This window comes from Castanea sativa, chromosome 11, assembly GCF_040712315.1.
Source record: "Castanea sativa cultivar Marrone di Chiusa Pesio chromosome 11, ASM4071231v1".
In the NCBI taxonomy this organism is placed as follows: Eukaryota; Viridiplantae; Streptophyta; class Magnoliopsida; order Fagales; family Fagaceae; genus Castanea; species Castanea sativa.
The window spans coordinates 59,369,370-59,394,365 of record NC_134023.1 but is presented as its reverse complement, the minus strand read 5'-3'; the positions used below and the strand labels follow the sequence as shown (position 1 = coordinate 59,394,365).

The 24,996-nt window shown below is 32.8% G+C and overlaps 2 protein-coding genes across 4 annotated transcripts; both read left to right on the top strand.

Moving 5' to 3' along the window:
* LOC142615042 (hydroxyproline O-arabinosyltransferase RDN2) lies at positions 1-7,966 on the top strand. Of its 3 annotated transcripts, none has more exons than XM_075787720.1 (10): positions 3-134; positions 274-364; positions 1,261-1,880; positions 2,764-2,831; positions 2,917-3,118; positions 3,306-3,403; positions 3,554-3,623; positions 3,783-3,854; positions 4,103-4,216; positions 7,566-7,966. In XM_075787720.1, the coding sequence occupies exons 3-10, from the start codon at positions 1,476-1,478 to the stop codon at positions 7,626-7,628; spliced, it is 1,092 nt and encodes a 363-aa protein (XP_075643835.1). In that variant the 5' UTR covers positions 3-134; positions 274-364; positions 1,261-1,475; the 3' UTR covers positions 7,629-7,966. The 3 variants fall into 3 exon arrangements, with proteins under 3 accessions (XP_075643838.1, XP_075643835.1, XP_075643837.1); XM_075787722.1 differs by having other exon boundaries at positions 24-134; positions 335-364; XM_075787723.1 differs by lacking the exon at positions 274-364 and having other exon boundaries at positions 1-134.
* An 11,757-nt stretch (positions 7,967-19,723) lies between these two features.
* Positions 19,724-23,340, top strand: LOC142615753 (aspartyl protease AED3). The gene is made up of 3 exons (XM_075788577.1): positions 19,724-20,454; positions 21,591-22,065; positions 22,717-23,340. The coding sequence occupies exons 1-3, from the start codon at positions 19,990-19,992 to the stop codon at positions 23,070-23,072; spliced, it is 1,296 nt and encodes a 431-aa protein (XP_075644692.1). The 5' UTR covers positions 19,724-19,989; the 3' UTR covers positions 23,073-23,340.
* Positions 23,341-24,996: the final 1,656 nt, after the last annotated feature.

Below are 24,996 nucleotides of genomic sequence, written 5' to 3'. Positions count from 1 at the left end.
ATCCAAATTCGAAAGCATAATAAGAAGACTTTTCAAATCTCACTCGTCAGAACTCTCTCTTCTCTCATCATCCTTTGCCTCTGGATCCAAAACCACCCATCTTCGAATCTCTCTGTCCCTTCACACACGTCAAGGTACTCTCTCTCTCTCTCTCTCACACCCAAGTTTCGACGTAATTAATGCATAGTGATAGAGTACAACAACAGCAACAACATTTTTCTTTTTCCTTTATACAACGTTTCTGTCTTACATTTATTTGTTTGTTTCTGACAGTTTCCTCAACTTAGCGGTTGTTTAATGTATCTGGGTTTTTCTTATTTTCTGGTTTCTTCAGCTTTTCTGGGTACCCATTTGGATTCTTTAGGTACACAGCTCTCAAAGTTTGCATTTTTATTAGTTCTATACTTTGGTTTCTCAATTTTGATTTGAACCCATCTGTTATCTTTTATTCATTTATTTATTTCTGTGAATTGGTGCAATGACTAAATGGTTTTCAATGTGTTTGATTTGAATTATGCAAATTTGAAGTTGCTGAAAATTTTCTCCTTCATTTTTTTTTGATTAGCTTGCTTGTCTGATTTGATTGCTTCAAGTTGTTGTTATATAGCTATTGTATACCTTGAATTTTTGTGGGTACTTCCCGAATTATGGACAACAGTGTTGTATTACTACATTTTTGTGTGGAATTATCTGTGAATTTTTAGGCGTTGGATGGGTTTTATAGGTTTAATGAGTCCATTTCAATCTGTTTGATGTTTAATTGTACCAACTAGGATCAATCTCATCTGAAGTTTTGTTTTCTAGATTGTACCAGAAGGGGTAGTTTGATTATTTTCATATCAATGTTCTGTTCTTACTTTTGTGTTGATTGTAGTAGTTTTACTTGGTATATCCTGAAATATAATTTGAAAGTTGACTTTTTTTTTTTACAATGAAATTTTTTATTTTTATTTTCATAGGTATATATCAAAAGTTGACTTGGAATTGAAATGGGATTAATGAGTTTATTTTTTGAATATTTTTGATACCTTGTAAGTGGGGGAGGGGGGTGTTCAAACCTTAGATGTCTCTGTTGGAAACACCAGGCAATGCTATTGAGCTAAAAGGCTCTTGATGTTGTTTTTGAATATCTTTGAATTGAATTGATGAAAGCTTTGCATGTTTCTGATTTTACATTATCTTTCTTATTGATCTAATGTGAACACTTTTTGCCTTACTTTGCCACTTATCAGATTAATTTTTGTCCTAATTTCACTGCAGTTTGCTTGCTGGAACTATATTTGTGCGGTTAACTCGTGAACCTCATCTGGGAAGTTGTACCATATAAATATAGTGTTTGATGCTGTTATATGGTCAATGGTAAAACTTTCAACTTTCAAGGAATAAAGGGGTGTTCATTTTGGTGCTGTTCTGAATAGGAAAATTAGTCTCTTATGAGCTTGGAGAATCTGGTTTTTATTTTGTTATAGCCAACTATGATTGGTAGAAAGAATATGGGACGGGCTTCACCAGTATTGCTGGTACTGTTGGCTCTTGGGTTTTTCTTTGCAACATATAATTTGTTGACAATGATATTCCACTATAGATCTGGTGGGAATAGGGAAGGTGCATTATCATCTGACCCCATTATTGAGATGCCTGAGAGTGCGAGGAATCTGAAGAATGCCAAGTTACCATTCCATGTTGCATTAACAGCCACGGATGCTCCTTACAGCAAATGGCAGTGTCGCATCATGTACTACTGGTATAAGAAGCAGAAGGAGTTGCCAGGATCAGAGATGGGAGGATTCACTCGGATTTTGCATTCAGGAATTCCTGACAACTTGATGGATGAGATTCCTACAATGGTGGTTGATCCTCTTCCTTCAGGTCTTGATCGGGTATGCTTTCTTGAAATGTTATAACTTTCAGCTACATATTTTCTGCATTTGTTTCTTAATTACTAGCCCTTGTTAATTGTTGAATCTTAGCTGAGCTCTTGACTATGTGAAGCATATTCTTAAGAGTCGACTACTCTTGTAGGTCTTTTGCCCCATACTCTGTTCTCATCTGCAAAATTCAAGCTGGGGTTGGCGTGTAACTATTCTGTACTTTAGAGTTAATTAGGAAATAGCTGGAAATAAGGATAAATAAATGGAATTAAGTGAAGTAAATAACATACTGCATCTTGGATTTTTTCTTGAATGTTACTAGTTCTGGAATAACTCAACGTGAAACTTAGATGTGATTTTCCTTACTAAAGTTTGAATCATGTTACTATATCTCAGTACTTCATCAGGGTCTGGAGAACTTTACTGTTATGGATTTTAAGGGAGTAATATTATTTGTAGGAGTTTTAATAAAGTGTATATTTCCAATCTTATTGAATGAAATGTGTTTAAGCCCTTTCTTATAGGCATTGGTTGAGCTTTCCGTTCATTTTCAAGACTATTACAGACAGTCAAGCAAGTGAAAGTAAATTCACGTGTGAAGCATAAACCTTGCATCTCTATACTTGAGGTTTTCTTTATTTATTTTATTATTATTATTTTTAATATAAAGTTTGGTATATTATTTCCAATGTCTCACAAAAGATTATTTTGAAGTCAAACTTCAAAGCCTTGCTAGCGAGGCCACATATTCTAGACTGTCTTATCCACCCAAATACTTTGTTGTTCTTTCTCTTTTGACCAAATATCCAGTCGTAATAATTTGTTTCTGCTTGTTACTAATGATTGTTTAAACATATACATTCTTGACACAAGTTTTGAAATCATGTCTCAGGGATATGTTGTCTTAAATAGACCATGGGCCTTTGTGCAATGGCTACAAAAGGCGACAATAGAGGAAGAGTGAGTGCATAAATTTATGGATCTGAAATTGGGTTACATTTATCTTCATAAAGGTTAAAGGCTGTTTGTTCTACCATTGATGCAGATACATTTTGATGGCAGAGCCTGATCACATCTTTATAAAGCCACTGCCTAATTTGGCACATGTGGGATACCCAGCTGCCTTTCCATTTTTCTACATTAAGCCTGATCAGCATGAGAAAATTGTAAGGAAGTTCTATCCTGAGGAGAAAGGTCCTGTGAAAAATATTGATCCTATTGGCAATTCTCCTGTAATTATCAAGAAGGTAAAAACTCTTGTCGCTAGATGGCCTACTAAAATGTATGTAGTCATGTTATAACACTAGTTTTTCCAATGTTATTCTTTTCTTGGCTATGCTATTTTTTATTAATTATTTTGTTTGTCTTAAGAGTAATTTCTTTTTGTTTGCTAAATAAGTAGTCACTTGTGGATTGAGTCATTGTTTCATTCAGGATATGTTGGAGAAGATTGCACCTACATGGATGAATGTTTCTTTGAATATGAAAGATGACCCAGAGACTGATAAAGCTTTTGGATGGGTTTTAGAAATGTAAGCATAGAAAATAAGTGACTGTTTTTTTACTTATCAGATTCAAGAGGATAAAAGTGACTGTCATTTTGCAAGTTGATACTAGAACTGTTGATATGAAATTATGAATATTGACTTTTTCTTTCCTTCTGTTTCTTTGTTTGAACCCAGGTATGCCTATGCTGTAGCTTCTGCTTTGCATGGTGTGCAGCATATTCTTCGCAAAGACTTTATGCTGCAGGTATGTCTCTTTTTTTTGTGAAGTTCTTTGTATTAACTATTAACAAGAGATTTTCATTTTGAATTTGATTTTTAGTAAATACCTTGAACAACATTGCTATATGCATTTATCGAAGCTCTTCTTAGAAGCCTGGTGTATTTTCTTTTGTTTTTTCCCCAGCCCCCATGGGATACGGAACTTGGAAAAAAGTTTATCATTCATTACACTTATGGATGTGACTACAACTTAAAGGTACCATTTCTTCCCCAATTTGTCTAGTTATGACAAGCTGCTATTCCAAGTATGGCTGTTTGCTATTGAATATCTTCCTTTGTTTGCTTTTTCTTTTTTTGAGTTTCTAAAACTGGCCTTTTCATCATCATCTTCTTCTCTTAATTTTGCAAGGCTACTAGGCCTGAGCTTACATTTTTATTTATTAGCAGATGCTCACTATCTTTAATTTATTACAAAATATCTATCTGAAGTAGCTGGATGTTCAGGGTGAGCTAACATATGGGAAATTTGGGGAGTGGCGATTTGACAAGAGATCATATTTACGTGGACCTCCACCAAAAAACCTCGCCTTGCCCCCTCCAGGGGTACCTGAAAGTGTGGTATGTATTTGTTAATTTCATTCTTCATCAATTGATCTTCCTAGGTTGAAAATGATCTTAAGCAAGCATCTGTTTTCATATTTCCTTCTCTGCTACACTTATGTGCTGTTAATTTACAATGTAAGATGTGTGTCTCTCCTTAGTAATAAAATTATTTTGGGCAAATTACGAGGGAGGTTTTACAAAATGACTCTCCCCCCTTGAGGAATATTCCATGTGCAAAGATATTTATCCCCTTCACTAGTGTTTTTACTTGTTAGGTTCTTGTACTCACTACTAGTGTTTTTAGTTTCTAACGTCAGCATATTTTAACGACCTCAACCGTTTGGTGAGAACTTATTCTTTGACTTTTCTCACTCTTAGATGTCTATTTTAGGCCTTTCCATGTTGATTCATTCAGGAATGTTATTTTGCCTTAAAATTAGGTCGTTTAGGATTTATGGGCCATATCAAAAGTGGTACATAACCTAAAAATTTCTGACCTGTTGTTAACTAAACTACAGAATCTCTAAACTAATAACAAAAGTGCTGTAAAATAATTTTCTTTATACATGCATTAAATGGTTGTAGTATTATTATCTACCATGTAGGATTTTTATTGGTTGATATTTTAAAGAACTTTTGGAAACTATGCATCAACAAGGCTGGGACATCAGGTTTGGTTTGCTGGAACATTATAATGGGGCGGCCATGTTTGGGTTCAAATACAGAGCCTCAAAGTTGAATTATGTCTGTAATTATGTGTTATAGGCTGTTGTGCTAATTGGGGCAGGGTAAATTGCCTCCCACATGCACTTCCATCATATTTGCATATAAAGATAAAATATTTTCCTACCTCATACAATTATATGAACAGAATCTCCCCCCAACCCAGCTCTCTCTCTCTCTCTCTCTCTCAGATCATCAGGAGCCATAGCCACATTATAATATGATATAGCCAGCTAAGTAATGCCATCTCTGTGACTAGATTCTAGAACAATGAGTTTCTCTAGTTGTTGACACCTATTCCAGATAATTGGTTACTGGGTGTCCTTGAATTTTAGTATATGAATGGGCCTTAGAATCTTCTTAGCTGCATTATGTTGCAGTGGGGCTGCTGGCTAGAACTACCTATAACATTCCATTTGTTGTTGGTGTCTGGATTTGTGTCTAGTCAGTCTCCATTGATTTTGATAGCTCACCATTTTCAGTAATGGGATTTTCTTCATTGTTTCTGTAAGACATAGTCCATAAATTTATTGAAGTCATCAGGAGTAAGTTGTTGATCATGGTTTTACATTTAGGACTTCATCCTTTCCAAAAGGCATGTCTTTATTTCTTTTTGGGGGAATACATTTTAATTTGGGTAGGAGAGTTTGAACCTTGGACAGTTGGACGTTTTCGTTGTAAACGCCAGAAATGCCATTTGACCTAGAGGTCTTTGGCTTCCAAAGGGCATGGTCTTTAATTACCGTTCTGTTCCTTCTCTTAAATTTGCAGTTACCAAGCAGTTTTTAATTGTGTAATTTGGTCATGTAAGTGCAACTTTTCATGTTCCACTCTGTGGAGTAAGTTGTCAGTGAAGATAATGTTGTTGCATGGAAATCAATTATAGAAAACATGAGGATGCCACTATGTATTTCCTTGTGATGATTCTGGGTAATTTATAATCATGGAAGGTGGAAAATTACTCAGTCTGTGCTGCTGGCCTTTTTCTTCCATTATATGTGTCATCCATGCCACACTGTTTCTGACTAAGCTGTTACCCATATTTGCATATTGGTCCTAGTTTCTACTCAAGCGCAAGCAGCAATTATGTCTGTATGAGTTTTTCTCTCTTCTTCACTCTGTGATAATTATATAGATTTTTTTACACGTCTCCTCTCATATACATGTAGCCTTCTTCTTCCTACTTTATCTAACTGTAGGAGTGGGGAGATGTCTACCACTAATTAAAGTGGCACTTCAGCTCTGTTTATTCCTTCTCCCCTTGCCCCTCTTCTAGCATATGTTGGTTGGAAGTGCTTTCTCACTTGGATTGGAATGATAGCCAACACTTAAGAAGGGGTAGAGGATAAGGCTGTGTGTTGAAAACCCATTGAGTGCATCTGTTAACTTACCAATAAAAATTAAAAAAAAAATACATAAGAGGAAAGAGCCCTCCTTATGATGGAACATAATTTTTTTCCCTCTTTTTATGATTATTTGGTGTTTTATAGACTTTGGATTGATCCATTGGTTTTAGACTTTTAGTGTGTAATTGTTAATTTCTTTATTTATTTTAAATGTACAATTTTTTTCTAGCCAAAAGTGATAGCAAGGTTTTATTAAAATTTAAAACACTATGTACATCCGAACATATATTATGGGCAGTAGGGGGAGGATGCTCCTCTGTCCAAATCTCACCAGAGGGACCCGCAAAGCTCCTTTTGCCAAAATAAAAGCTGCTTTCTTACACTTGCAGTGTACCAAAGAAAAACTAACCCAAATAAAAGAGTCCACCAGTTCTTTAAAATCCAATAGTAGCTGTGTTAAAGTTTTGGAAATGTCTGTCACATCCGAGGTGGATTCAAATGTGTACTTGGTTTTAATTAGTCTGTTATATTCTGACAAGATAAGAAAGACAGAGAAAGATTACATATACATTATATATAATGCATTCTTACTTTTGGGTATGATTCATATGAATGTGATGTGTGAATTATGATTTTTATTTTATTTTATTTTATACCATAGTTTGCCGATTTCATAACTTATGGATGTTGGGAATATATTATCATTGAACTTTTTTTTTTTTAATTTCTCAAATATTATCTCTCAATTTAAATTGGTGCACTTATAATTTTTCTATAAAGTTTATTGTGTTCTAATGTTGTATGATACATGAAGCATAAAAATGATAAATTCATGCATAATATGATTCAACCAAGAGCCTCTTGGCTCAATGGGACGTTTGGCTCTCCCTTTTAACAGTGTCTATCACCTTACCATAGAGGGGGAGAAAAAGAGTACGCATTATATGGTTCACATTATGACGACCATCATTGACATATGAATTCACTTACCCAACTAATATTATATTTTGTCCTAGGGATAAGGAAATGGCAACCAATTTTGAACTCTTAGAATTTGAATTTCCTATTATTATTTCCAATTTCATGTGTTAGCAACATCTTGAAGTTTGGATGCTTACGCATAATGACATAATGTAGTAAACAAGTCTTATTCCGTATTCTATTACCCTATCAATTTGTTTCCTTTTTTGGTCTTCTATAATTTTTTGCCGAATATCTATGAATTTGCTTTATGCATATACTACAGCAATTACAACTCCCATATTTAAATGCTCTTTGCCATTTCCTTTCTGCAGGTCACCCTTGTTAAGATGGTGAATGAAGCAACTGCCAACATTCCTAATTGGGGAACAGAATGAATATATGCTAGCCATAAAATTTTAATTTTTGGAAAAGGAAATTTTTTTATGTTAATCATCCTCCTAGAATGATTCATCTATAAGAACCTCAGGTTAAATGTTTTCAGTAAGAAAGAAAAGAATATAGATAGAAAATAAGGTCATTTTAATGCTTTTCTTTAGATCTTAGTCAAACTCAAACACACACTGGGAATGGTTAAACATAAGTGCAATGCAAAATGGATTCCCATCATACCATACACCTGAGACTGTAGATAAGCTGAACTGAGCTGAACAGTAAGGTGATCATGTTTAGTTTGCATACTTTGTTGTAGAGTTTAAGCTGGGCTTTCCATTCTTGTGGTTGTGACTTGTGAGTCCAATATTTACAGCAATACTAGTGAATGTGTGTGTGTGTGTGGGGAACTCTTAGATACAACAAAATAACTTATTTTACTTTTTGAAATGAATAAATAAATATTATTCTTAATAAAAGTTCTACATAGGGGGTGGTCCAAATCAGTATTCAGGACCACCTGTACCTATCACTAATATCCTATTCCTTACTATTGTAAAAATTTGCGTTAATTAGAGCCCTAATCAAGTTTTATTGTAGTCTTTGAAATTCGAGAAGTTTCTTTTTATTTTTTTATTTTTTGGTGATTTGATAGTTGGTAGAAGAGAATTTGAAAAATTGTTAATGTACAAAGTTAGTCTAATAAAAAAAAAAATTGTAAATGCATGAATTAGCCCTTTTGTAATCGAATGCAAATCTTCTGTACCATTGATTATGTTTCACTTTATATTCTATAAATTACAACTTGTTATGTATATGTTTAACTTTACTTATAAAATAGTCAAAGTTTTAAATGGAAAAAAAAATAAACACATACATAACAAGTTGTAATTGGTAGAACATAAAGTAGAACACAAAAGGTTATACAGAGAATTTGTATCCTTTGTAATCTTACTTATACCGTTATAGTTCCTGCATATGTGACGAACATAAATAAAACTACCTCATTTTAATGACAGGTTATAAGAGGGGTCAATCTTTTACATTTATAACTTTTGGAAGACTAGAAGATAATTTTTAAAATTTTAGGGACTAAAATAGAATCTAACAAAATTATCTTTTCCCGATTCTGGTGCATTCACGCATACTTTAATTAAATGTTGTGCGACTCAACAAAAATTGGCGAGCACAATAAAAAACTCAGTATTAACCAATGGACTAAGGGCTTGGGGCACTTAGAAGTTAGAATTTTTTTTTCATTTATGGATTTTACTAATGTGTACTCTAAAGGCATACACTAATATACTATTTTTAGAAAAAGTTTTATCGGGAATTGAAAAAGTTTTACAATTTTTTCAATTCTCTATAAATTGTTTTAAAAAATAGATGGCTTAATGTATGTTCTTAAGACACATATTAACGGCACCCTTCATTTATAAGTTGTAACAATTTGACAACTATTTTTGATGAAGGAAAAACTTTGTCACAAGCTAGGAATAGGAAAATGTTGGAAAAACTTTGTCACTAGCTAGGAATAGAAAAATGTATGTATGATATTGAATAGACTTGTAGTTTAGTACCTGCTGGTTCTTCCCCTAAATAGAACTTGGGTTGGGTTTTGAATATGTGAGATATTGTGATTCCTACTTGTAAGAAAAGTGATAAGTGAAAAGTGAAAAATGAAAAATGAAATCTAGAAGCATAAAATTAAAAAAGCATTTGTCATTTAGGATAGAGTTGACCGTACAGAAGCAGAACCCCATTTGCAATACTGACATCATGACACAGTGTGACGTAAAAGACATGCAATGAGTCAAGCTTGCGAGTGAGTGAAACCTGTGCCTGTGAGTATTTGTCGGCCAAAGAATCCAATAATTTGCTATTACACCTCGTGATTCCTGAAACTGAAAAAAGAAAATAAATAAATAAATAAAGAAAGTTGGTATAATAAATGAAAAAGAGAAAAAAAAAAAAAAAAAATCTTGAACCAAGTGTTGCTTCTGCAGAACTTGGTTTTCATGGACCATTCATGAGAAAACTCTCCCTCTCTTCCGCGTATATACCAGTTTACTATTTTTTTTTTCCTGGCTACAAAGTGTGTGTATTTCTTTTGGTGGTAGGGTGGGGGAAAAATCCTCAGCCTGTTTGGTCGGAAATTTTTAACATGGTTGTTAAGTTTTTAATATTATAAAAATACGTATATGGGTGTTATATTAAAAATATATATCAGAAATATTATTATTATTATTTAAATACTGAAAACTGTTGTTTAAATACTATTACCAAATCCTCCCAAATCTATTTATATTTTTTTGTGTCTTTGAATTGCTGAAATCCGAACAATTATTTATTACTGCTACTTTGCCAGTTACTTCTATTCTTTTGCCTAGGTGCTAGTTACTTTCATATATATATATATATATATATATATATATATATATATATATATATATTTTTTTTTTTACATCTAATTAATATAGATAATATATATTATTTTTTCTAATGGCATGTTATAACATCCTGTAGGGTGTGACTTAGTGATAAAAATCCTTATATCACTTCACATCATGCTTAACAAACATTGAGTGACACTTTAACAAACCTCTTGCGCTCACAATGATAGCCCTAGCTATCGAGATTTTGGTGGTATATGACGTAGGATATACGTGTGTTAAAGAAAAAAAAAAAAAAAAAAGCATGTTGCAAATTGCAATGTGTTTTAAGAAAAGTGATATCTCTAGCTAGTTGGTGGAGCTTCCTAGTTACATAGTTACTGACCCACCTGACCCACCTCAGCTGATTAGCCTCTGATTCGATCTAGAAACATTTGGTCAGTTTTAACAGTTGGGTCAGTTAAAGTAGCAGAACCACGTACACTCAGGAAATTTTAACCCTTAAATTTACTAAAATGTTTCAAAAATGATATATGGACTATGGTTGGCCGCAAATTTTTCATTTTTTTTTATATGACACTTTCAAATTTGGTTAAATTTTTATATTTGCCATATATTTTGGTTCTCCATTCTTAAAATTTTAGGGGTGCGTTGGAAGTTTTTATTTTTCTAAATATCATCCAATTAATCTGGCACATTTTATGCTCATATTTGTTTATACAATTTATACATTAGACATGTTAAAATACGAATATGAGCTCAAAATTGAAATATGTGAATATGTATTCGTATTTTAACGTGTCTAATGCAATTGATGTACTAGACACAATCCCAAGCGTAGCTCTCTCTCTCTCTCTCTCTGATGAGTCAAATTAATTTGGCAAGCCCAAATGACCTTTGATCCTTTTCTACAATGCAACTCCTTGCCTTCTCCTTCGAGGTTGACAGTGTGACACAATGATTTGAGTTTAAATTCTAAACTTTTTGAATTGAAATTGTGACTTGAATGCACCAACTCACAATTTTGTATACGATTGCGGTAAAAAAAAAAAAAAAAAAAAAAAAGCTTGAGTTGTGAGTGTAAAATAGATATTGCCCATGAGATTAACAGTCCAAGCAATATGTCGGCAGATTTCACGCTAGCTTTTCACATTTCACGTAACTTTCAGTTATTTTTACCAATTTCTTTGGGGAACTTATCTTATCACCGAGTTGAGTGGTCTATTTATCAAATGTCATGCAGATGCTTGTTTTTCATTGGCATTTAAAGTTTTTAACTTTCTATTCTGATCATTGTTTCCAAGTTTCCCCCATAATAATTTTTGGATTTACTTGCTCTGTAATTCTCACTGTCACAGTTTCCAGTTCCACCGACAACACCGGCCTCCTGAAAGGGGAAAAAAAGAAAAGAAAGAGAAACGAAAGATATATAATTATAAACAAAATTTAGTTACAAAATTGATTGTAGTCTTAGGTTACAACTTCACTCAATATCTTTTTATTAAAGTTGAATTTTAACAAATTCACCATTGGATAACATATTCTTTTTATATTCTTCATGCTTGTAAAATTTCTAAAAAATTTAAAATCAATAGTTATGCTATCAATAAATTATATAAATTGCAAGTTTTTGTAATTTAAAATTATACATAAAATATAAAGTTATAGATTATATAGTAAATAATATCTGATTGACACAAAATTTGATATGTGTATTAAGAACAAAAAGAACATGCAATTCAATGGTTAAATTTTCAAAATATATAATAATGTTTATTTTATTAAGTAATGTTGTAGTCTAATGCTACAACCAATTTTAATTTGTAACTAAATTTTGTCCTATAATTATATACTATATACGTAGAACCAAAAAAAAAAAAAAATCCACAACAATATGCTTATGTAATATTGGTTATATGATCTCCATGGAAAATAGGAAATACCTAGAAATAATTTTTTTTTTCCTGATTAAAAAGGACGATGGAAGTTTAGTCACGTGACTAGAGAAGGCTATCTTTACTGGGGTACATTGTACATAGTAGCTTCTATTCTCTTTATTTATTTATTTACTTATTTATTGATAATTTGATAATTATAATAACCGTAGAGGGGAGATTCAACACTTGATTGTCTTATTAAAAATAAAAATAAGTAATGTTACTGAAATATAACTCTATTTTTTTAGAAACAAAGGTATTCAGATATTTAGAAATATTTGGCAAGAGGCTTTGAATTTAAAATCTTATAGATATCATGAAATTTTAGGAATCACTAAACTAACCCCTAAGACTCTTAACGACCACGAACTAAAATAATAGATTTACAAAGAAATGTATAAAGTCTTTCAAATAAAAAGGTTTTTCATTTGATAAGTCAAAAATAGTCTTAAGGGACCAAATCAAAAAGGAGAGAATCTAGCTAAGTTCTCTAATGAAGTGAAAAACGACTTGATTTGCAAACATCATGATTATCACTCTTTGAGCACATTAATTATTTATGCTACACATCTACACATGGCTGTCCTGGTTGTTTCTTTCTTTGATTTTCCTTTCTCTTTTTGTATCATGAGTGCTTATATATGCACGTGACTGTGAGAATCGGGTGGTACCTTGGTCATGAAAAGTTAAAATCCTGAGTTCACGTGTTTATTAGTACTACATGTAATTAACTGTCGGTGCCACCTTATTTCAAGAGAAAAAGGAGATTTCAATCACTTTTCACCATCATATGAGATTCCAAGATTTATAATAAACTTTAATCAGACTATGTCTCCTTCAGTATGAGGAAAAATAAAAAAAAGGAAAAAAAGAATATGTGGTATATATGTAACTCAACGCATGTTACAACTGATCAAAATGTAGACCTTGGAATTTACCATCATAAAGATCAAAGTTTTTGATCAGATATATATCTGGAATACTAACTTGGTTGGATGAAAAGGTTCTAAATTGTGTAAAAACTGCGATAGTTTTAAAGTTTAAACCATGCTAATCAAGGTGACTATTGTATTCCGGTTTCATATTCTAATTGACCAAATAATAATGGTTATAACTTATAAGTACGTTTAAGACTCAAAAAAATAAAATAAAATAATTTGTTGTAAAGTATAAGAAATTAAGAAGTGCTATGTCTAAAATATTTTCACAAAAAATCTTAAGTGGTAGGTTATAATGAGTTTTTAACTTGAATCCACTACTAAAATTATTTTTTTGCCTGCAAGTAACAACAATTAACAACTTGTTACTTAGAATTTGTACTAAAAATGTTGTGTAAATGTTATGGACGTAGTGTTTCTTTAAAAAAAATTTATATTTTGTGCTGACTCTTCTTACCTAGTTAGGGGTTTTATAATTAATTTTTTTTTGAGGGACTAGTTAAGGGTTTAAGAATACCTAAAAAAAAAGAAAAGAAAAGTTGAGGGTTTAAGAATTAGCACCGAAATAACTTTTTCTTTCACTTAGAGAATTGCATGCATAGTTTGTCATTTTCTTTTCTAAGCTCATGTCGTCTTCATTAGCGTTGGTGGACATTTATACTTCCATGTCAATATTCGAAGAAAGTTTGATTATGAAAAGACATTCACCATCGGTCAATTTAAAAGGGTGATCTAATCGTGCTGACTACCTATTGAGAATTAATAATAACTAGTACTTGGTTTGGACTTGCCTAAGAAAAAACAGAAGGAAAGATTAGATGGAAAATGCTTGACAAATGAGACGTTTTTTGTTTGCTAATTGACCTAAAAGGCTAACACATCTTACACATCCGGACATACAGTTTAAATAAAACTTGGACTTGATCGAGATAATTAAAGTATAATATTTGGTTTTCAAATTGCAAATTGTAGGTATGTGGCTTTCAGAAACAGGAAGCATGACAAGCATTCTATAATCAAGCGAGGTAGCTAAAATGTCCAGGAGTTCAGAGTTCAAAAACCAAACACCTATGAGAAAATAACAACTTGTTAATTAAGCCAAAGACCAACAGGGTTGGTCGAAGGCACTTTGAAGTTTAAGTCAGTAAGGAAATAAATATTTCTAAGGGAGTGGAAGATTAAAAGTGTATTTGAAAGCATACTTTCTCAAATAGAACTTAGATAGGTTATTTTAATATTTTATATGGTTTCGTTGGTAAGACTGAGATTTTCCCTCAAAAGTCTTGACAATACACCATTCTCTCAGATTGGTTAATAGGAGAAGCTCCAAGGTTCAATCCCCTCGGCCGCAAAGTAGTGGCACCTATTTTGTTACAATTAATGCAAACATAATGGTAGATGAGGGAGGAGAAATTGGGCCTTTTCCTTTATTTTTAAAAATATTTAGCAATATATCTCTGTTTTGAAACTATTTAGGTTCGTGTCCCTGTTTTAAAACTTGAGTCCCTGTTTTGAAACTCAATTTGTAGAAAATTGAGTTATAGGTAATCAAACTTAAAAAAAAAAAAAAAATTATGGAACTCGAGTTTTTTATTTATTTAAGTTTGATTTGGCATAACTCGATTTTCTAAAAATTGAGTTTTATATTGAAACTTGATTTTGAGAAAACCAAATTTTAAAACAGGAACATATTAATAAATAGTTTCAAAACAGGAACATATTACTATATGTTTTGCAAAATAAGAACAAAAGCTCAATTTCCCTAAACGAGGGATACTAAATGCAAAAGTGGTAGGAGAAGTGACCTTTTGCAAATGTTGCTTTTTATGCCAAAGTAGTCAGTCATCTGAATCTTGCCTGTGAAAATTAGCATTAGGTAGGCTTTGTGTGTTTGTTATTCAACCACATTGGACATTGTGTGTGGAAGGGTACGGCGCAGAAATATTGCTCGAATGTTGAGTTGTCGTCATAGTCTAGATTGAATTAGATCGAGTTTGTACCCCATCGGCCTATGAAACATACATACAAATAACTAAAATCATATGCATATCTCTCACAGTAAATGGACCCCATGTCATAGAGGTTATTTATAAATCAACCATTCATATCTTGTGTGCTACACTTTTAGGTAGTTTGTAGTCATTCTACCATAAATTCGCCACCACCCACCGCCTTATTTGCTATGGTACTTCTTCCTTAAAATGAGATGTGAGGGTTCAACATATATAGAATGAGTGCTAGTTTTTGTAGGGTAAAAAAAGGAAAAAAGAAGAAAAAAAGGAGTGTTTAGTTTGAAATGGACTTACTTAAAGCTACACTATTGTTTCTTATAATTGTGTGAATCAATCCTATAATAAAGAGAAGAATCAATTTTAGGTTTGTAATACCGTTCTAGAAGACTTATGTTATATTTCAAATATATTAGATATTTGATTGAATTAGATGACCGCGCATTGGTAAGCACATGTTGACTCTCACATTGAGTGTTATTAGATCGATTTGGTTTATATAAGTCATTACGAGAAATGCTAATTGTATCTTAACTAGTCAAAAATGCTCTCGACTTGTTAAGACTAAACATAAGAACCAGGAAAGTTGTATCAAACCCAAGTCAATGTTTGCTTGTGTGTAGGGTTAGATTGGGTTTCGGCATGGACAGGCAATACTTGGTTGTGATACTCACATTGCAATCACATGCAAGGTTCATCCATAACTGTGATGTCAATGACTAATAGACAAAATTCCAGCAATTGCATCAAGAGTTGACTCTCATGACTTCTCAGAGATGAGCTTGACTGCACTATGGTGTATTTAATTCAATTTTGTTTTGTTTTCCATATCCTTAGCATGTTAGAGAGATCTTAATGTGAGTGGGAAGAAAGAAACAAAACACACCATAACGCAAATGACCCCCATAACACAAACCAAGCAAAAAGCGAATCTGCTTTCTCTCTTTGCCTTTATATCTTCCTTTCAACTTTTTTTTTAGTTGTATAGATCAAATCAAGAACTTAATAAATAATAATCATTACACAAAAGCAAGCATATGAAATATAATAGACCCTTAAACTTCGTGTCACTATCATCAAATGTTCCTTGTCCTTTTGCATTGGTTCTATTTTTATGAGAGAGTGAATGATCTATGCTCATTGCTCCATGTATTACATTGCTAATATAAGGCATCTTTTTGACCAAAACAAGATTAGCCTATAACTTAAACACTATTACAGATTGTCCTAGACATTGTTTTACAGATTACAAACTTTCTCATAGAATTTTTACAATTTTCTGATCAAGCTAACAAAGATGAAAAAGTTGTAGTCATTATAGATCCATGTTCTTACAATCATATAATTTACCAATTCAACAAGTTATGAAAAATTATGATACATGTACCTACCATTTCTCCTTTATTATCTTTCAGCTATCACAATTGTCAAAGTGGGCTTTCTTGACAAATGCTAATTTGATCAATCAAATTTTTGTTTCTAGATGATTGAGTTTAATCAAATATTATTGTGCTATCATATCACAACCAAAGTGGGGTTTTTTGACAAATGCTAATTTGTTCAATCAAAATCTTTTCTTTTTGGATGAATTGAGTTCAATAATCAAGTATTATTGTTGAATGGTTCTGGGTCCTGGTCTTTACTGTAACCTATTATTGTGAGTGCTGTATAGCCTAGCATTATTATTGTTGATTAATTCCAATATGTGCAAGTTACCGTTAGAGGAGTATATTCCCTAGGATCCACAGCATAGTTTGTCCCTATCTATAGAGAAAGCTTAGTACACTAGGAAAATGGGTAATGAAAAATTGAAAACGACTCCATTTGTGCCGTGCACTATATGTGGACTGTGTACTGTGTACTGACGTGATTGGAACCATAACTGAAGCTCAAATTTATAGATGATAGAGTTCAAAATTCGCCTACAAGATTAATGTTGAACTTGCGTGCTGTATTTAGAATGAAAGAGTCCTGAAGTTTACAACATTAAGCATAATACTGTTCATCAACTTTCCTAGCTTGAATTTTAACAAGTACTTTCGGCACACTTGTTAATATAATCAGTACCCTCTGTACACATTATATTCACAATTTCATGCATGATATTCATATTTTATAAGGATATGCACATTTAAAACATAAAAGGGGTAGTCTGTACAGATGATGTGCACTAATAAATGTTTGATAATCACTAAAAAATAATGACCCTTCCTAATTTTCACAATTTAAAAGAGAATATAATAGTGGAGTTCCAATTAATTAAACTAAAAAAGCTCTTTGTTGTCAAATCAAAGATTTAGATTGAATTTTGCCTATTATACCCAAAAGAACTCTCTTGACGATAAAGAAAAAATGTAGTAGATATTATTGTTTGTACCTATATATAATTTATTTATTTATAGGAGTAGAGCTTTTGAGAGATTATAATGTATTTATAGACTCATGACAGAACAACCTATACATAAAAACAATTGAAGTGAAAATAATGAATATATGTATACATAATCCAACATATATACTTTGGGTCATATATATTGCACACTCCTATTTAATGTGCCTAAGAAAGTAGTTCACCTCCAAAACTATAAAAAGAAATTCATGTTTTGCATCCCTAAAGTACCAACAACTAAAAATTTTTGTACTATTAGGTGGCATATGCATTGTTTGGCGAACAAACAAACAAACAAAGAATAATGTGTTGTGAAGCCAAATAAATTATCATAATTTACTATTGAAAAAAAGTGTATCTTTCCTCTTTAAAAAACTCATAACTTACCTGCTCAGACATATAATCAAGTCCATAATCAAGTGCTCCCTCTATGTACATTTAATAATACTGTTTATAGAGTATATCCCATATAATATAATATTCTAAATCCCTATAACTCTCTATAGGTTGAGTATGACATAGACAGAGAGGCCCAGTTTACAAAAGTAATAATGGAATACAGTCTGTTAGCAAATCTACGCACTCACTACAGAATTTGTACGAGTCACTTCCACTACACTCCTTAGTCCTTTTACTCAAGTGCACAACAGCCAATCCTCTCTTCCCCGACACACCCAAAAAAAAAAAAAAAAAAAAAAATCTAATTCTTGATACACACTTCATATTGTATAGTCGGCAAAGGCAGCTTTGATACACACTTTTTTTTTTTTTTTTGGCACACCTTTTTTTTTTTTTTTTGGTACACACTTCTTATTGTATAGTCGGCAAAGGAAGCTTGATGTATTTGGAGGCAAGAGATGAAAACTACTTAATTGAGGTGTTTTATATATTTAAAACTTTATTATCTTGTTTTAGATGTCAAATTACTAATTAACATGAATATTCATGTAGAATTTTTTGTTTTTGAGAAAGTCTATAGAATATAGACAAAATATTTGACAATATATTTCACACTTATTGATGTGGAAGATCGATAATGATAAGAAAAAAAAATGATGTTATTGGTAGAACCTAGATGAGATTTAATAAAAATTTGTCAACTCAACTGTTGTGAAAAAATGTTATGAAATTTTTTGTGTATTAATTGTTTTTTTTTTTTTTAAAGAAGTTTTATATTCGCAACAATTTCATAACAAATCCTAGATGTTAAATTATTATTGGTTCTAATTTGAAACCACTACTTAAATTAATTTTTTGCACACCAATAAAAGCTATTAATAACCTCTTAGAATTTGTTGTGAAAATATTGTAAAAAATATTGTGGACATAGTATTTTTTTTATTCAATAAAAAAATGTTAATTTATTTATTAGATAATATTTAAGTTTAGTTAATACTATTAGAGCTAGGGCTGTCCACGGGTCGGTCCGGGTCGGGTTTGTGCCCAACCCGGAACCGACCCGCCGAAATCGGGTGGCAAAAAAATGCACCCGTCGCCGACCGCCGGAATGAACGGATCGGGCGGATCAGACCATCAGATGACGGCGGACGGGTCGGTCGGGGTCGAAAATCCAGAAAACGGCGAGAACGGCATGAAAACGGCAAAAAAAGGCGTGAAAACGGCGAAAATCCGGCATGAAAATGGCGAATATCCGGCGAAATTTTTTGAAGTTTCTCCAGATCCGGCCTAATTTAGGCCATTTTTGGCAAGATCTTGGCCAAATCCGGTGAAATCTTGCCGAGATCTTGACGAAAATGGTTTAAATCTCACCGGATCTACCAAATATCGCCGGTAATCTCACAGATCGGTCGGATCGGTTTTGATCGGATTCTGGAGAAGGAAAACCGACGTCCGACCCGCCAAACTCGGGTTTTGAAGGAACAAACCCGTTTCCGACCGCCGGAGAAGTCGGTTCGGTCGGCGGCGGGTCGGGTTCGGTCGGCGGCGGCGGATGAGTCGGGTTGACCGGGTCTCTGGACAGCCCTAATTAGAGCAAGCGCATAAGTCCATGCAAAATTCTTGTCTATTTTGCAAGAAAAAACATACTTTTTTTTTATTTTACACACCCACTGTTACAAAATACCCACATCAGTTTATCTATTCTATCATCTATTTTATTTAAATAATAATATTTTTTTAATTTTTTATTATACCAAACAAATCACTACTCACATGGTCCCACTCACCTCTTTCTTTCTTTGTTGTGAGAAGAAGATAGATGAGAGATCAAGACAAAGGGGAGAGAGAAAAAAAAGAATAAAAAAATCATTTGTACATGAATAGTAACTACACGCGATTACTGTAAAAGTTTTGCATATTTGCACATTTTTAAAAGTACTAATGCAAATATTTATGTGGTCAAAATATGTAAAATTGAGCACTTTTTATATTCTCTTCCAATGAAATAAATAAACTTATTAGTTAAAATGGGGGCATTTTCTACTTAGGCCTTCGGCAACGCTTCATTTGCCTAGCCTATACTAGAGAGCTGGCCCTGTTAATCATATCACGAATTCGGAATTATTTTATTCCACATGACAGAGAGTGTGCAATAAGGGATGTGTGATAATCATTCTCACAAGCAGACACAAAGTATTCCACCTATATAAATACACACACTCTTGGCCATACTAAACCACACTAAACCATAAAAAAAAACCATCAAAGGCTAACTCAACCTCACAACTGAAGTCTAGAGCCATGGCAATGAGAACCCTCCTCTTCTCACTAGCCCTCCTCTGCATTTCCCTTGTCCATGGCCTAAACCCCAAATGTGAGACCTCAGACCAAGGCTCAACCCTCCAAGTCTTCCATGTATACAGTCCATGCTCCCCATTTAGACCCTCAAAGCCACTGTCATGGGAAGATAGTATCCTCCAAATGCAGACCGAGGACCAAACCAGGCTTCAGTACTTGGCAAGCCTAGTGGCCAGGAGATCTGTGGTGCCAATTGCCTCAGGCAGGCAGATCATACAGAGCCCCACGTATATTGTGAGGGCCAAAATTGGTACACCACCTCAGACTTTGCTCTTGGCCATGGACACTAGCAATGATGCTGCTTGGGTGCCTTGTACTGGGTGTGTAGGGTGCACTTCAACCTTGTTTGCCTCTGCTAAGTCCACCACTTACAAGACTCTTGGTTGTGGTGCTCCACAGTGCAAGCAGGTACTGTTAATACCAAAATGAATTATAATGGCTACCAATGCAACATTTTTCTTAATTTTTAAAAAAGTTTTAAGTTTGACAAGCTTTTTTCACTTATTTAGAGCCATATTTTTAAAAATGTTTAAGTTGACCAGCTCTTATTAGCTCTCATTTGGACTCACTGTTACCATCATTGTTTTACTTACTGTTAACAATTTCCCACTAGTTCTCCAATAGTGCATTTTGCTAGCTAGTTTAGCTCAATTTGTGAAGTAATTATTAGGTGCTTTGTGTTTCAAAGTGTCAGTAAGTGAGATCTATGCCACTTCTCTTAGACAATAATTGATCCTAAAGCTAATCAACTTCTGTTTTATTATTAATGAAACTGATTGCTTTGAATAATTTCTAGCTTTTTCTAGTAGGTTCATTCTTCTCATGATGTTTCAATTTTTCCTTCTATGGCCTGAGTCTACTGCTATAATTGCGGATAGTTAACGTGGGTCCATATAGGCAACACTGTCGATAACCTTTAGAACAATAATTATGTACCTAGCTGAGAAAATGTTATATTGGTCCATAATTAGATCTCTAATTATGCTAAGGTTGTGATTGGTGTACTATAATAAAATGCGGGCAAAGTATGTTGTACACCGTGTGTGTCATAAAATGAAATCGTTAATTTAACTCACATTTTTAGTTATTGAGATACGCTTTATATTTAACACATTGTGTATAACATCCATCGCCTTAATCAAAATTGAGTGAGTTCACGGCAAATTAAATTTATCATTTCAATAAATTGTGAAGTAGGTCCAAGAAAAGTTGTATCATAACATTGTTTGATCAATGAAGTAGGTCCGAAAAAAAGTTGTACCATAACATTGTTTGATGATTAAAATATTTAGAGAGAAATTCAAAATAATTAAAAACACAAACCCCTAATCCTAGAGCAATTATGCTGATGCTATAAAAGAAAGATTTAAACAAACCTTTTTTCATTGTTTAGTTTTGTTTTCTTTTTAGGTGTGAAAGTGATATCATATCACCGACACAAAAGTTGAAAGTTCACGGGTGTAAAGTCTATGGTTTACTAAACAGAGAAAAGTAACAAAATTTCTGAAGCTTCTTTACACTAACATGCATGTGAATAATTTCAGGTACCCAACCCCACTTGTGGTGGCAGTGCCTGCAGTTTCAACCTGACTTATGGAGGCTCTAGCATTGCAGCTAACCTGTCCCAGGACACAGTTACTTTAGCCACTGACCCCATCCCTGGCTACACCTTTGGTTGCATCCAAAAAACCACAGGTAACTCTGTGCCACCACAGGGCCTATTGGGCTTGGGCCGAGGCTCATTGTCACTTCTATCCCAGACCCAAAACTTGTACCAATCCACATTTTCATATTGCTTGCCTAGCTTCAAGTCCCTCAACTTTTCTGGGTCTTTGAGGCTTGGCCCAGTTGCTCAGCCCAAGAGAATCAAGTACACACCCTTGCTCAGAAACCCCAGAAGATCATCATTGTACTATGTGAACTTGCAAGCAATTAGGGTTGGTAGGACAATTGTTAATATTCCACCTAGTGCATTGGCTTTCAACCCAACAACAGGCGCAGGAACCATCTTTGATTCTGGTATTGTTTTCATATACACTCATAAAACACTTGCCCTTATTAATTATTGTTATTTTGTGCATGAAAATTTGATTATATATGAATGCTTAAATATATGCCAAAACTTGGTCCATCATTAACTAAGGTACTGGTGGTCCATTAGTTTAGTTGCAGTTCACAAAATTTAAAATTTTGGTCTTGGATTTATTCTATCTTAAGAATTGTCCTGCTCCTTGTGTCTTATGGTCAAAGTTTGATTTGGAACAATAACATGGTGAGCTTAGTCCTGTAATGATGACAAACAAGAATTGCATGTTTCCTTGAAGAAAAAAGAGTGATATACACACTGAGGACACATTCCTAAAGTCAAATAAGGAATCTTAATAATTCTATGGACCATGTACCACTATGTATGTGCAACATTATTATAATCAACGTGCCCTATTTTCTCATTGTAAGATGTATAGTACAAGCACTCACATTTGAGCATGAGTATCTCTTTATGCTCAAATAAGATGCTCTTCATTTTGCGTCAAATGAGGCATGTGTATCTAACAGTTTACATAGTGTCATCAATTTAAATTTTAAATGACATGTCATTAAGTACACATTTGATTTTATAATATTTAATCTAAACTATAAAATGAATACAAAGCTTTTTGATTCAATCAGGCACTGTCTTCACCCGACTAGTCGCACCGGCATACAATGCCACGAGAGACGAGTTCCGAAGGCGAGTGAAGGTTCCAACAGTGACATCCCTGGGTGGCTTTGACACATGCTACAATGTTCCAATTGTTGCACCCACAATAACATTCATGTTCGCAGGCATGAATGTGACACTACCACCAGACAACATACTCATTCACAGCACAGCAGGCAGCACCACATGCTTGGCCATGGCAGCTGCACCTGACAATGTGAACTCGGTGCTAAATGTGATAGCCAACATGCAGCAACAGAACCATCGGTTGCTGTTTGATGTACCCAATTCAAGGCTTGGCGTGGCCCGTGAGCTATGCACTTAATTTTGTTGGGTTTCTTATGAGTTAGGTCATATGGTTGTGGTGCATAATGCATGCGGTCATTTTCGGCTTTTTTTTTTTTTTTAATTACTTATAATGCTTTATTAGAAATTTGTGATCAGTAATGTAAGGTTTTATTTTCTTTTTGGGTGGTACTTGTGGTTGTATTTGGCTTCACTAAGGTTTATTGCTAACTGTTACAATGTTGGACTAGTATGGCACGGGATTCTATGTGATCTATGTTTATTATTTAAGTTGGTGATTTACTTTAGTGCAGCAGGGTGGAACCAAAAATTTATGTTTAAAAGTCAGATAAAAAATAAAATAATTAATATTTTTTCTCAATATATATTATAGGGTTCAATTAATGATGCCTTAATGCATTAAGTTTAATATTAAGTACTTTTATGTTATAACTAGATTTTTAAATTTAAATTATAAACCATAAATATAATAATTAAAATTAAAAATTACTAATCAAATAAATATTTTTAAGAATAAGTATAACAATCAATGAAAGCATAAATAAATCAAATACCAAATAAGATATTACGTTGATATGGAGAATTACTTATTTTTATGAAACTAATAGCAATACACGATTTATATGGTAGATAATATATATATATATATATATATATATATATATATATATATATATATAATATAAAGAGTCACATCCCTTGGGAGTAGAAAAGATGGTGGCAGGTTTTGCTTTTGAAGTGGGCCTGTTCTTCTCTTGAAATTGGAGAGTAAATAAAAGCATTTTCCACCCAGCACTAAAATCGAGCCAAACAAAACAAATTGAAGCAAAGAAAAGAAAAAGAATAGTGGACTCAAAAGAGGTGAAGAGGGAACGAGAAACACTTTACAGTTTTTAAATAACCTTATAAATATTTTTATGCACTTTTTTATTTATATATATTTTAAAAAATTATAAATAATATTACTTAAATTCTTCTACTAAATAGGCTCTGAGAAATTGATGAGAGAAACAAAATAGCTGTTTGGTAATATATTTTAAACAATAATTTTTAATATTTAAATAATATTACACATATTTTCACACTTTTTTACCAATACATATTTTCAAAAAATACAAATAACTTTACTAGAATAACATCACCAAATGGACCCAAAGACTTAGATTGCGCCGGATGAGTTGTCTAATAGCACAAATCTAGTGGTAATGCAGTTTTTTGAGGACCAAGAAGAAAAGTGCACAATAATACAATCTTTTTCCGTGATTAAAGGAGAAGTAAGCTAAAGAAGTTATTTTTTATTGAGGAAGAGAGAAATTTGAAAACGTTTTTTTTTTTTTTAAATTTCGTTTTAGTTAATTTTTTTTTTCCTTTGTTTTTTTTTTTTTTTTTTTTTTTTTTTTTTTTTTTTTTTTGTGTTGTTGTTGAGATAATTGTAAAAATTAATATGTGTATGTTTCATATTTCATATTTCTTATAAAATTACTACATTTTTGAAAAGATAATATTATTTAGGGATATATAACAAATTTTATAGGGAGATTGGGGGCCAAAGATTATTATTATTATTTTTAAGGCGAAAATGCACTTTTGGTCCCTACATTTTGGGTCAATTCCCATTTTGGTCCCAAAATTGATTTCGTTACAAATATCGTCCCTAAAAAAGGAAAATCGTTTTTAAAATAGTCCCTGCCGTCAACTCACTAACGGAAACTTCCTACGTGGCAGACAGAATGACTTGTTTGCTGACGTGGCGATTAAAATATTATTAAAAATAATTATTTGGCAATTTTAAAAATAACACGTCAGCATTTTAATATTTTAAACAATGCCACGTCAGACAATTTATATAAAAAAGAAATTAAATTTTAAAAAACCTTAAATCTAATTTAATTAAAAAAATTATAACTTATCATTATTAATTTTCAAATATTACAGCTTGTTCT